The sequence below is a fragment of the Sus scrofa genome, chromosome 9 (genome assembly GCF_000003025.6).
Source record: "Sus scrofa isolate TJ Tabasco breed Duroc chromosome 9, Sscrofa11.1, whole genome shotgun sequence".
Lineage (NCBI taxonomy): Eukaryota > Metazoa > Chordata > Mammalia > Artiodactyla > Suidae > Sus > Sus scrofa.
The window spans coordinates 108,366,408-108,380,631 of NC_010451.4; the positions used below are offsets into that span (position 1 = coordinate 108,366,408).

Here is a 14,224-nt window from a genome sequence, read left to right on the forward strand (position 1 = left end):
TAGCCACAGTGGGAATCCTGGCCTCTCAATTTTTGACCTCTTAACTACCAATGAACTTTTTTCCCAATAAACCTCATCTACTCACTCCTGCATTCATACTTCAGACTATGTTATCACCCATTGCTCCATGTTCCTAGTCATTAAGAATTTCAATCTGTGGCCACAAAACCACCAACGGCTTATTCTTAGCTGCTAACAAATTCATTCCAGTGTTTCAGCAGGAAAGCCTTTTTCAAGGGATCCTAGAAAGCCCACAGAGTTTATTGGAAGATTCCTTTTGGTGAGAAATGGTAATTAGACTGTCAAGATTCATTTAAACCTTTCTCAACTGGATCCTTCTCACTGGTCTTTGAATATGATTAAATCATTCCAATTAAAAAAATACTAAAAAAAAAATACTCCTTTTTGATACTATGCCCCTTTCCAGCTACCACTCACCCCTCTCCTTTACCTCACAGCTGAACTTTTTTTTATTGCTATTTCCCCAATACAATTTTTTTCTACTGTACAGCATAGTGACCCAGTTACACGGACATGTTTACATCCTTTTTTTCTCCCATTATGATGATCCGTCATAAGTGATTAGATATGGTTCTCAGTGCTAAGCAGCAGGATCTCATTGCTAATCCATTCCAAAAGCAATAGTTCACATCCATTAACTCCAAACTCCCAACTTATCCCACTCCCTCCCCCTCCCCCTTGGCAACCACAAGTCTATTCTCCAAGTCCATGATTTTCTTTTCTGTGGAAAGGTTCGTTTGTGCCTTATATTAGATTCCAGATATAAGTGATATCATATGGTATTTATCTTTCTCTTTCTGACTTACTTCATTCAGTATGAGAGTCTCTAGTTCCAGCCATGTTGCTGCAAATGGCATTATCTTGTTCTTTTTTATGGCTGAGTAGCATTCCATTGTGTCTATATACCACATCTTCCTAATCCAATTGTCTGTCGACAGACATTTGGGTTGTTTCCATGTCTTGGCTCTTGTGAATAGTGCTGTAATGAACATGCGGGTGCATGTGTCTTTTTAAGGAAAGTTTAGTCCAGATATATGCCCAAGAGTGGGATACCTGGGTCACATGGTAGTCCTATGTATAGTTTTCTAAGGTACCTCCATACTGTTCTCCATAGTGGTTGTTCCAGTTTACAGTCCCACCAATAGTGCAGGAGGGTTTCCTTCTCTCCACACCCCTTCCAGTATTTGTTATTTGTGGACTTATTAATGATGGCCATTCTGACTCGTGTGAGGCGGTATCTCGTGGTAGTTTTGACTTGCATTTCTCTAATAATCAGTGATACTGAGGATTTTTTTCATGTGCTTGTTGGCCATCTGTACATCTTCCTTGGAAAAATGTCTATTCAGGTCTTTTGCCTATTTTTCAATTCAGTTGTTGGCTTTTTTGCTGTGGAGTTGTATAAGTTGTTTGTGTATTTTAGAGATTAAGCCTTGTCCATTGCATCATTCGAAACTATTTTCTCCCGTTCTGTAAGTTGTCTTCTTCTTGTTTTCTTTTTGGTTTTCTTTGCTGTGCAAAAGCTTGTCAGTTTGATTAGGTTCCATTGGTTTATTTTTGCTTTTATTTCTTTTGCTTTGGGAGACTGACCTGAGAAAACATTTGTAAGGTTGATGTCAGAGAATGTTTTGCTTATGTTCTCTTCCAGGAGTTTGGTGGTGTCTTGTCTTATATTTAAGTCTTTGAGCCATTTTGAGTTTATTTTTGTGCATGGTGTGAGGGTGTGTTCCAGTTTCATTGATTTACATGCAGTTTTCCAGTTTTCCCAGCGATTCTTGCTGAAAAGACTCCCCCCCCCCCATTTTATGTTCTTGCCTCCTTTGTCAAAGATTAATTGACCGTAGGTGTCAGGGTTTATTTCCGGGTTCTCTATTCTGTTCCATTGGTCTGTATGTCTGTTTTGGTACCATTATCACACTGTCTTGATGACTGTGGCTTTGGAATATTGCCTGAAGTCTGGGAGAGTTATGCCTCCTGCTTGGTTTTTGTTCCTCAGGATTGCTTTGGCAATTCTGGGTCTTTTGTGGTTCCATATAAATTTTTGTATTGTTTGTTCTGGTTCTGTGAAAAATATCATGGGTAATTTGAAAGGGACTGCTCTGAATCTGTAGATTACTTTGGGTAGGATGGCCATTTTTACAATATTAATTCTTCCAACCCAGGAGCATGGAATATCTTTCCATTTCTTTGAATCCTCTTTAATTTCCTTGACTAATGTTTTATAGTTCTCAGCATATAAATCCTTTACCTCCTTGGTCAGGTGTATACCCAGGTATGTGATTTTTTGGGGTGCACTTTTAAAGGGTATTGTATTTTTGCATTCCTTTTCTAACATTTCATTGGTAGCATACAGAAATGTGACTGATTTCTGAATGTTAATCTTATATCCTGCTACTTTGCTGAATTTGTTGATCAGTTCAAGTAGTTTTGGGGTTGAGTCCTTAGGGTTTTCTATATATCATACCATGTTATCTGCATACAGTGACAGTTTTACCTTTTCTCTTCCTATTTGGATGCGTTTTATTTCTTTTGTCTGATTGGTGTGGCTAGGACTTCCAATACTATATTGAATAACAATGGTGAGAGTGGGCATCTTTGTCTTGTTCCAGATTTTAGTGGGAAGGCCTTCAGCTTTTCTCCATTGAGTATTATATTTGCTGTGGGTTTCTCAGAAATGTTCCCTCTAAACCCACCTTGGTAAGAGTTTTGATCATGAAGGGATATTGGGCTTTGTCAAATGCTTTTTCTGCATCTATTGAGATGATCATGTGGTTTTTGACTTTTCTTTTGTTAATGTGGTGTATGTCGTCGATTGATTTGCGTATGTTGAACCATCCTTGTGAACCTGGCATGAATCCCACCTCGTTGTGGTGTATGATCTTTTTGATATGTTGTTGGATTCCGTTGGCTAAAATTTTGTTGAGAATTTTTGCGTCTATGTTCATCAAAGATATTGGCCTATAGTTTTTTTTTTTTTTTTTTTTTTTGGTGGTATCTTTGGTTTTGGAATTAGGGTGACAGTGGCAACATAGAATGTCTTTGGGAGTGTTCCTTCTTCAACTTTTTGAAAAAAGTTTAAGGAGGATGGGTATAAGTTACTCTTTGAATGTTTGGTAAAATCTGCCTGTGAAGCCATCTGGTCCTGGAATTTTACTTGTAGGGAATATTTTTATGACATATTCAATTTCATTTCTAGTGATCGGTCTGTTCAGTTGATCTATTTCATCTTGATTCAGTTTTGGCAGGCTGTAAGTCTCTAGACAGTTTTCAAGTTGTCAAATTTGTTGGTATGTAATCGTTGATAGTATTCTTTCACGGTTTTTTGTATTTCTGTAGTATCTGTTGTGACTCCTCCTTTTTCATTTCTTATTTTGTTTATTTGGGTCTTTTTCTCTCCTCTTTTTGGTGAGTCTAGCCAGAGGTTTGTCAATTTTGTTTACCTTTTCAAAGAACCAGCTCTTGGTTTGATTGATTTTTTTCCATTGTTTTTTGAATCCCTATTTTATTGATTTCCTCTTTGATCTTTATCATTTCCTTCCTTCTACTGACTTTAGGCTTTTCTTATTCTTCTTTTTCTAATTCATTTAAGTGGTGGGTTAAGTTGCCAATTTCAGATTTTTCTTCTTTTTTGAGGAAGGCCTGTATTGCTATGAAATTCCCTCTGAGCACTGCTTTTGCGGTGTCCCATAGATTTTGACTGGTTTTGTCTTATTATTTGTTTCGAGGTATTTTTTAATTTCCTTCTTGATTTCCTCACTGACCCATTGATTTTTTAGTAGCATGTTGTTTAGTCTCCATGTACTAGGTTTTTTTCTCATTTCCCTGTGGTTGATTTCTAGTTTCATGCCATTGTGGTCAGAGAGGATACTTAAAATAATTTCTATACTCTTAAATTTGTTGAGGTTAGATTTGTGCCCCAATATGTGATCAATTCTTGAGAATGTTCCATGTGCACTTGAGAAGAATGCGTGTTCTGATTTTTTTGGATGTAACGTCCTGAAACTGTCGATTAAGTCTAACTTTTCTATCGTTTCCTTTAGGATCTCTGTTGCTTTATTGGTTTTCTGTCTAGAGGATCTGTCCATTGATGAGAGTGGGGTGTCAAAGTCTCTTACTATGATTGTATTCCCATCACTTTCTCCTTTTTTGTCTGTTAGTATTTGTTGGAGGTATTTGGGTGCTCCTATATTAGGGGCATATATATATTGATGATTGTAATATCCTCTTCTTGAATGGATCCTTTAACCATTAAATAGTGTCCTTCTTTGTCTTTCTTTATGGCCTTCATTTTATTTTTTTTGAGCATTTTGAAATTTATTCATATTGACAGACCCAGAGAGAAGATAAATCCATCTCCCTGCAGAAGTAAATGTTCCACACGGGGCCAACTGAAGATTTTGGCCTGAAGTTCTGGTTTTGTATTTTTTTTTTATGGCCTTCATTTTAAAGTCTGTTTTGTCTGATATGAGTATTGCTACTCCTTCTTTCTTGTCTTGTCCATTGGCATGAAGTATCTTTTCCCATCCCCTCACTTTCAATCTATATGTGTCTTCACTCTATATATGAGTTTCTTGTAGGCAGCAGATTGAAGGTTTTTGCCACAGCTGAATTTTTGAGAAGATTTTCTGTATTTATTTTTACTCTATTTCTTCTCATCCTATTAACCCCTCAACCCATTCAACCTGACTTCTTTCTGATTATTCCACCATATTTGCTGTTGCTAACATACCTAATTACTTTTAGGTCTTGGGCATCTGCTGCTCAGATGTACTGAATGTGGTGACCATGCCCTTCTTTTTTGAACTCTTGCTTCTTTTGACATTTGTGACTTGATTTTCCTTTTGCCTTCTTAGATGTTACTCTTTTCCTTCTCCTTTTGCAGGTTCATCTTTCTTCACTCATCCCCTGCAGACTGACTTCATCATGCTACATAATCTCCTTAGAAACTTCCTCCATACATGGTTTCAACCATCACCTCTTACATACCAATAACTCAAGTTTATATTTTCAGCTAAATCCTATAGTTTGAGCTCCAGACTTGTGTATCCAATCGGTGCCTTGACCTCTCCTTTTGGTGTCCCAAGGCATTTCACCATGAACTGGTCCACACTGGACTCCTCTCCCATTCCCACCCTCACTGGAAATGTTATCTGCTAGAGTTGCCTCCTTTGGTGAAGAACATCTTAACATGTCTAGTTTCTCAAGCTAGAAACAGAAAAGCCATTGTAATGACTTTTAACATCACACACTATCCACACCAGACCTTGGTTCTGTCAATTTCACCACCCAAGTCTCTCTCACACTCATCTGCTTCTTTCCATTCTTTCCACCTCCAAAAGCACTACCATAAAATGAGCCACCATCTCTCCCATCTTAACCTCTAGAATACCTTCTTCTGCTCCACTTCTAACCTTTTCTCCATAAGGTAGGAAAAGTGAGCTTCACAAACAGCAGCTCCAATCATCATTCCAGCCTCTGTTTAAACCTTCCAAAGGCTTCCTTCCCTCTGCCCTTAGGATAAAGGCTGCATCCTCCCATGACCAAGCCTTCACACCTTCTGGCTCCCCCTAGCTGTTGGGCTCTGTCTCATACCACGCATCTCCTTACTTTCTCTGTGGTCATTTGCTGTATTCCCTTCCAGCCATGGGACTCTTGCATCTCTATTCCTTTCGCTTAGAATGTTCTTCTTCTCCTTTTTATTTCTTACCCATCCTTCACATTTCAAACCAAGTATCACTTCCTGATATTGATAAGTACCTTTACTAATCTCCTTGATCAGTACACATTCTTACAGATGCTCCCAGCTCTTTCTCTCTCAGTGATACCTACGATGGTTGTTATTTCACATGTGTTTGTGTTCATTTTTGTTTTTTTGTAATTTAATTAGATTAGGTACCAGGACTGTTATTCCACACCATCATGCCTGGTACAAGGCTAGTAAACAGCTGTTTAGCAAATATGTGTTGAAAGACAGACAGTAGGGACACAGTATAAAAAATAATTAGGGAGGGTAATGGGAGGTCTATACAGAGTCATTAAAATTTAATGCAGGGTTGCCTTGTCTTTGGTTGTAAGAAGACAGACTAATTGGAGTTGGAATGCAGTTTACTTTCCCAAATGGAGACATACTTTCCCATCACTAGTCTGTATTTTGAAATAGCTAACTACAATAGCTAAAAAACGATTGGTGGGGTGTGGGCCAGGGTAGGGTGACTGGGTCCAGCTGAAGTGTTAATTCTTGACTTACTCTGAAAATGAAAGTTTCCCTCTTGCTTTTGTTTCTCCTTATAGAATGGCAAAATTATTGCAAAAATCAAGGGTGCAAATGCACCACTTGTTAATCAAAAGGTTATTACCCTGATCAATGAGGAGAGAAAAATCGCAGCAGGTGAAATGGTCCGCCCTCAGGTAATACTTTGGATTACTGACAATTTTATTTTTAAATTTTATTTAGAAAAATGATGCATTACATCTTTTTTGTTGTTTCCCCCAATTTTATAACTATCTAAATAATGCAACTTTTCTGGGAATTATTTTGGTAATATGAATCAAAACCCTTAAAAATGCATAGCTCTTCTGAAAATTATTACACTCCAATAATTTTCCTTAAGATAATGACAGAAATGTAGAAAAGGATGTCTACATCAGTGTCATCTATGTTATTAAAATGTGGAATCAATCTAAATGCCTAGCAATAGTGAATGGGTGACATAAAAATGTTTGTAATTTAGTTAATAAATTGTACAAATTCATAAAGTAGAGCATTATTTAGTATGTTCTAGATGTATGCTTATTAATGTGGAAAGATGACTAAGATAGACACGTGAAAAAAAGAATACTGAACTTTAATAGGATACTTAGAATAAAATCCTATGTGTATGAATTGTATTACTTGTGTAATAAGAAAAAAATAGTTTAAGAAATGAAACATTAACAGTAATATTATGTTATTATAATGTCATTATTAATTTATTAATTTAATTAATATTGTGTCATTAATATTATGTTATAACGTAACAAAATAAAAATATAAAAACATAATAAATCATATAAATGTAACATAATAAACATTATTATAAACATAACATAAATGTTTATGTTAAACATAAACATAACAACATAAACAAAACATAATAAAAACAAAACACAACAAAAACATAAACATAATAAATATAACATATTTTAAACATAATAATTAAAAAAACAAAATAAAACATAATAGCATAAGAAGGTAAGCCATGTAGGAAAGTGATCTGAAAAATAAGCACATAATAGGAGTAACTGATGTTTTTGAAACACACACACACAAAACAAACAACAACAACAAAATCCAAGGGAAAGTATGAACTTAAGAACTAGAAAACAGAGACTAACCAGAAATATTGAAAAATAGAAATAATGAAAAGGTATAGGTTCAAGTTTGTATAAGTAGTTGATATTTTAAAATGTCAGTTTAAATCAGGAAAGTATAAAAATTCACAAAACAGGCTTAAAATATTGGGCTAACTATTTGAGAGTTGCATCACTTTTTCATATACATAAAAAATTTCAGATGAATTAAAGATCTGAATATGAAGAAACAAAGCATAAAAGATTAGAAGAAAATATGGGAAAACATTTATGTTGTCATAGGTTGAGGAAGGCCTTAGAAGTAGAACATAAAACAGAGATAGCAAAAAAGAAACATTTGATAGATTTGATTATTTAAAAGTTTGAATAGAATGTAAAAGGAAAGCTGAAAACCTGGAGAAGTGCTTGTGTGCCAGTGTGTACCAAGCACTTTATAAGCATTATGAAAAAAATGAATATTTTGACAGAAAACTGACAAATACGGGGGATTTACATTTGTTTTGTTTGTTTGTTTGTTTGTTTTTTTGTCTTTTTGCTATTTCTTGGGCCGCTCCCGCGGCATATGGAGGTTCCCAGGCTAGGGGTCCAGTCGGAGCTGTAGCCACCGGCCTACGCCAGAGCCACAGCAACGCGGGATCCGAGCCACGTCTGCAACCTACACCACAGCTCACGGCAACGCCGGATCCTTAACCCACTGAGCAAGGCCAGGGACCGAACCCGCAACCTCATGGTTCCTAGTCGGATTCGTTAACCACTGCGCCACGACGGGAACTCCTTTTTTATTTTTTGTGGGATTTACATTTGTAATTGTGATATTTTCTCATCCAAGGACATTTCTCTTTACATTTCCAGGTTTTCTTGTTTTCAGGGCATGTTTGCCCTTCCTTTCTACCTCCCTCTCTCCCTCTCCCCACTCCTCCCACTTCTAATTATATTAAACATAAAATTATAATAGGAATTATTGAGGACTTACTGTTTGCTAAAGATTTTCAAAAAGATCCTCTCATGTAATCTGTACAGAAACATTTTTACTCCCCACTTTTCTTGAGATATGATTGACAACTAACAATTCATTAGTTTAAGGTCTACAACATAATGATTTGATATATATGTATACTGGGAAATGATTACTACACTTAGTTAATATTTGTCATGTCATAGAGTTAATTTTTTTTCTTGTCATGAAAAGATTTTCTTTTTCTTTTAGATCCTTACCTGCAGTGTATGCAGATTCCCAGGCTAGGGGTCAGTCGGAGCTACAGCTGCCAGCCTACGCCAGAGCCACAGCAACATCGGATCTGAGCTCCACCTGCGACCTACACCACAGCTCCCGGCAACCCCAGATCCTTAACCCACTGAGCAAGGCCAGGGATTGAACCCGAAACCTCATGGTTCCATTGAGAAGCTGAAATTATGCATTCTCTTGTCAAAAAAATGTATATATGTAAATATATAAATATTTCAGGTACTTCACAGAACCACAGAAGCACTTTCAGGGCTTTTCAAGAAATTGAGAATTCCCCCATCTTCCTAGCATTTTATAGTAGGAAATTGGTTATTGTTTTGAGAAAAGCATTTTTAAAAATAAGGAGGCATCTTTCTGCTCCTAATATACTAAGTACAATGGTTAGGAATGGTTCTTGAAGCTTATAAATACCCTTTCAATCTTTAACAGAACAACTGTGCATTTACTCCTTTCTCACTTGTTAATCTTTGCTTCTTTCTTATTTTATCTCTTGTGCTCTTCTTACGTTTTAAGGTATTTAAAAAAAAAACATTTTCCATATAGTATACATGCATTATTTATAATGGTCTCCCCACCCCAACCGTTTCAATATTCCTTATTCTATTTCAGTGGAAAGCTTAGGGGAAAAGCAGTGTTAGATAAATGTAGGCCCATTTCCACTCTAGTTTCTCTCCCTTATAAACATTTATCAGAACCAAAGTTTCTAAAAACTCTTTCAATTTTGTATTAAAATGTAACTGGTTTATTTGCATTTCTTTTCCATAGTATCATGAAGTTGCACTTGTAGACTCAGATTCAGAAGATGCTGGGGAAACAGGCTATGAAAATGTTGGTAAGTAAACTTACTTTAACAGGAGGGGATTTGTGTACATGGATGTCCATTACAGCATTACCTGTGGCAAAAAAAGCTGGTAATGACATCAGTGTTAATTGATAAGGGACTGAAAGGATCAGTGGTGATTGGTGCCGTACTGGATTCAGTATAGCAACCTATTTTGCTCCCCTTGCCTCCCCTTTGGTCTCTGTGCCTGGAGCATTTGAGGGGTTACTCACAACCAGCAGCTCCTGTCCCCTCTGAGTAATCTGGACAGCAGCTCCCTCTTATTTCATCCTTTATCATCTTCCAAAAACTTGGGAAAATAATTTCTTCCTTGATGACCCACACTCCTTGTTTATTACAATGGACAATATCCTGCCTTCACTGGGTTGCCTGAGTAGCTGCGTTCAGACTGGCGGGAACACAGGCAAACAGCGTGCTCAGTGAGCCCTTCTGCACTAAAAGCTCATTATAAGAATGTGTAAATAAATGGGGATAAATTCATAAATGGTAAAGCCATCCGTTTGTAATGTTTGCTGGCACTGCAATTCCAGTCACGAGTGCTACTGAGCGGGATGGATCAGGGGATGATTCTAATGCACATGAATTGCATTAAAATAACTTTTGCCTACCTATACTCTGCTTTTTGGCCTATTGACAAACTCTCAAGGATGTTTCCCCTGCATGCAAATAGAGGAAATGTGCTTTGATTCGTAGAAACTCTTTGGAAGCTGCAATGCCATAAAAAGAACAAAGCTGTCGATGGACATTCACTGGCTGTTAGTAGTTTCCATTTCAAAATTGCCACATCTTTCGTTATCTACACTTTGTGCCAAGAAAATGAAATTCTGTTTTTTTTCTCAGATGAACTATACAGTATTGTTATTATCAATCCCGATGCTGTGAATGCTAGAAAAGTTCTAGAAATTAAAGACAAAGTAAGTAATATTTCCCAACAATACTGAATTATGAAATAACAATCCCTTCACTTTCAATTTGGACACAAGCCTATGATTTAGAGTAAAATAGAACATAATAAACTTCTGGCAGTAGGTACCTCTAAAGGCTATGAAGATGTTTTTGTCTTAGTCTAGACCTATTCAACATCCTTAGGTAAGTACCTCTGCTCTACCAATATAAATGATAAAAATTATAGCTCTTATATTGGATTATAACAAATTTCTTTGTGTTTAGTTAGTAGCAGTGCAAACTTTTTGTAAGCTCACATTAGTCTGCTTTATTTCCTCTATGCTGCCATAAAGGCATGGTCCTTTTTAGATACTGGTAACTTAAGCAAGCACTTGTTTTGCTGTTGAGCCAAAATTAAAAATTTTTAGAGCAAAATTGCATTCTAATCCAAGGATCAGCAGACTTTTCCTGTAAAGAGCCAGGCCCTGACTATTTTTAGGTTTGTGGGGCATATGACTCTGTCATAGTGGTTTAACTCTGCATCATATTAAGAAAACAACAACAGACAGTAGATATACAAATGGGCAAAACAAACAAAGCCCTCCAAGCCACCCAAGGCCCAAAATAAAACAAACAAAAAATCAAATGGTCATGGCTGTGTTCCAATAAACTTCATTTCCAAAAATGGGTAGGGGGCCAGATTTTGACTGCAGGCTGGGGTTTGCTGACCCGCAAACAATGATTTTGTGTTGAAACAACAAAAGTATAGTGCAATTTGAAAGAATGTTGCCTGTGCAGTGGAAAAGTCACCTAGGGAGCTGTCAGGAGGAGTTGGGTATTTCTTGATGAATTTCCCATCACGCATTCTTTCTTCTACCAAAACAGCATTATCACTGACTAAACTACAATCGATGGTCCATTTTATACCTGAGTGACATGCACACTGAATTAGTCATTAAAAAATTTTAAGACAAAGAAAGCAAGGCTAAATCTTAAATTTGATCTTTCCCCATAATTTGGATATTTTTGTTGCCATAAGAGTAAGACTTAACAAAGAAAAGCCTTAAAAAAAAGTTAAAACAATTTTGAAAATAGACAATTAAATGCTTGTAAGTTTATGTCTTGACGCATGATTCAGGAAGCTATATCTTTCCTGGGAATTCAGCTGGTGTTTTTACATGGTGAGGCAATTCGCTCAAATAGTAGACATGTGATGGGGTCTCTGGTTCAAGCCTTGAAAACTTAAAATATTAAGGGGCATGAAGTGGACCGTCTTTGTTGACACAGTTTCAAGCCTCTTCCAACCTAGTGCTCTGTGGGTTGTGCTGAGGCACAATCAAGAAATGCATTCAAGGAGCTCCCGTCGTGGCTCAGTGGTTAACGATGGGACCTATGAGGTTGTGGGTTCGATCCCTAACCTTGGTCAGTGGGTTAAGGACCCGGTGTTGCCGTGAGCTGTAGTGTGGGTCGCAGTTGTGGTTTGGATCCCGCGTTGCTGTGGCTCTGGTGTAGGCTGGTGGCTACAGCCCCGATTGGACCCCTAGCCTGGGAACCTCCATATGCCGCGGGAGCGGCCCTAGAAAAGGCAAAAAGACAAAAAAAAAAAAAAAAAAGAAAAAAAAGAAATGCATTCAAATCTGGGTGGTTTGTTAAGCTTAGGAAACAAGTGTCCTTGACTTATTTTACCTGTGTGGTCCCTCGACATCTCTCGATCTGACCTTGCTCTCTAATTGAAGATTATCAACACGCAATTCGTCATAGAAGCAGAGGATAAGAGACTGCTCACAGCAGAACAAGTAAGGTACTTCTATAGTCAAAAGGCAGACGAGGTAAGAAAGTTTTGTTTTGTTTTGTTTAAGCCACTCTGTTGTCAAATTCAGTGAATTCCTGTAAGTTTGAGGTCCTCATTATAGAAAAGCAAATGAATAAATCTGATCAACCAAGTAAGCTCCAGGTGTCCCTGCTGGTGTCTATATCACAGTTAATCCAAAGATGGTGACCATGTGAAAATTTCCATAGAAATAGAGGCAGCCGAGCAAAAGTAGATGGTCCAGTTGTGTTTAGCGAAGATCCCTTTATCTAATCCTAACCCTAACCCTAACCCTCATCTAAGACTCCCTGCAGCAGCCCTCAGAAGTAAATATCCAGGCCTTTCCTATAGATTCTTATCCTAGGTCAAGGCTCCTTGTCATAAATTTCACAGGAAAGCTCTAATCCTTTTTTTTTTTTTTTTTTTTTTTTTTTTTTTTACCTAAATGGCTTTCTGTCAAGCCATTTTTAAAATTCTCTTTTGTCTGGGGGTAGGATATAACAAAGGCAGTGCCATTGTTGGAAAGTGCACTGGTTTGGGGGGATCAGGAGATGCAGTTTTTAGAAATGCATTGTTGGAGTTCCTGTTGTGCAGTGGAAAAGAATCCAACTAGGAACCATGAGGTTGTGGGTTCGATCCCTGCCCTTGCTCAGTGGCTCAGTGGGTTAAGGATCTGGTGTTGCTGGGAACTGTGGTGTAGGTTGCAGACATGGCGTCTTGGATCCTGTGTTGCTGTGGCTATGGATAGGCCGGCAGCTGTAGCTCGGATTGGACCCCTAGCCTGGGAACTTCCACATGCTGTGAATGCAGCCCTAAAAAACAAACAAACGAAAAAAGAAATGCATTGTTCTTTGGGACTGCCATATGCACACTGAGATATATGGAATGTTTGGCCAAAAGGGACCTGCTGTATAGCAGAGAGAACTCTACCCAATATCCTATGATAATACATGTAGGATAGAGATCTGAAAGAGAATGGGTGTGTGTACATGTATAACTGAATTACTTTGTTGTACAGCATAAATTATCACAACCTTGTAAATTACACTTCAATAAAACTTTTAAAAATAGAAAAAATAAATGCATTGTTCAATATGGTAGCCATTAGATACTGGTGGCCCTTTGAAGTTAATTCATTAAAAGGAAAGAAGATTAAAAATTCATAGTCCCAGTGGCACTACCACATTTCAAATTCTCAGCAGCTGCCTGTGGTTACAGATATCGGAGACCACAGAGCATGGTTGTGGTCACCGAAAGTTCTAGTGAACAGCACGGTGTAAACTAGTTGCACCACTCAACCATCTCTCTTGGTTCTGGGAAAGTGCTGGACCAGCATCACCTGAAAATTTATGAGAAAATCCAGTTCCTAGGCCCTACACTAAACTTACAGAATCATAAACTCTGGGATTGGACTCCAGAAATCTGTGTTTTGACAAGCCCTCCAGATGCTTTGGAAGCATCCTGCAATTTGAGAATAATTATTAGAATGTCATTAAGATCAGTCCCTGCTAGAGTCCCCACTGTGGGGGCAAGGGATGGGTGGTGTCACTGCAGGGCCAGGATGCAGGTTGGGTCCCCTGCCCAGCAAGTGGGTTAAAGGATCTGGCATTGCTACAGCTGCACTATAGGTCGCAGATGCAGCTCGGATCTGATCCCTGGCCTAGGAACTCCACATGCCATAGGGTGGCCAAAAAAGAGAAAGAAAGAAAGAAAAAAAAGATCAGTCCCTGCTAACTGTCTGTCCTTCCCAGGTATGTTAATAGGAGGCTTGTAAGGAACCTTCTCTTACAAGAGGGGAGATGTTCTTGACTTGGGTAGAGGCTGCCACTATAGTCTACCCATTTCAGGAGCCTGAGGTAAACAGATAATCATTTTATTTTTGTAGCCTGACTTTGAAGATTTTGTTTCTTTTATGACAAGTGGCCTCAGCTACATTCTAGTTATATCTCAGAAAAAGGAAAAAGAGCCTCCCCAGGATGAAAGTGAAGCTAATTCTGAGACAGAAGCTAGAGAAACATGGGACGACCAGCAGGAGATGGCCAAGTGCGTGGGGATGAAGCATAAGCAGGACAGG

The 14,224-nt window shown here is 37.9% G+C and overlaps 1 protein-coding gene across 1 annotated transcript in view; it reads left to right on the plus strand.

Moving 5' to 3' along the window:
* The window catches only part of NME8 (NME/NM23 family member 8), a 35,467-nt gene that overhangs the window by 8,119 nt on the left and 13,124 nt on the right, over positions 1-14,224 (plus strand). The window contains exons 5-9 of the mRNA XM_021063577.1: positions 6,310-6,426; positions 9,380-9,446; positions 10,296-10,369; positions 12,077-12,169; positions 14,036-14,223. Coding sequence (XP_020919236.1) covers positions 6,310-6,426; positions 9,380-9,446; positions 10,296-10,369; positions 12,077-12,169; positions 14,036-14,223 — 539 coding nt within the window. The remainder of the gene's footprint in view (positions 1-6,309; positions 6,427-9,379; positions 9,447-10,295; positions 10,370-12,076; positions 12,170-14,035; position 14,224) is intronic.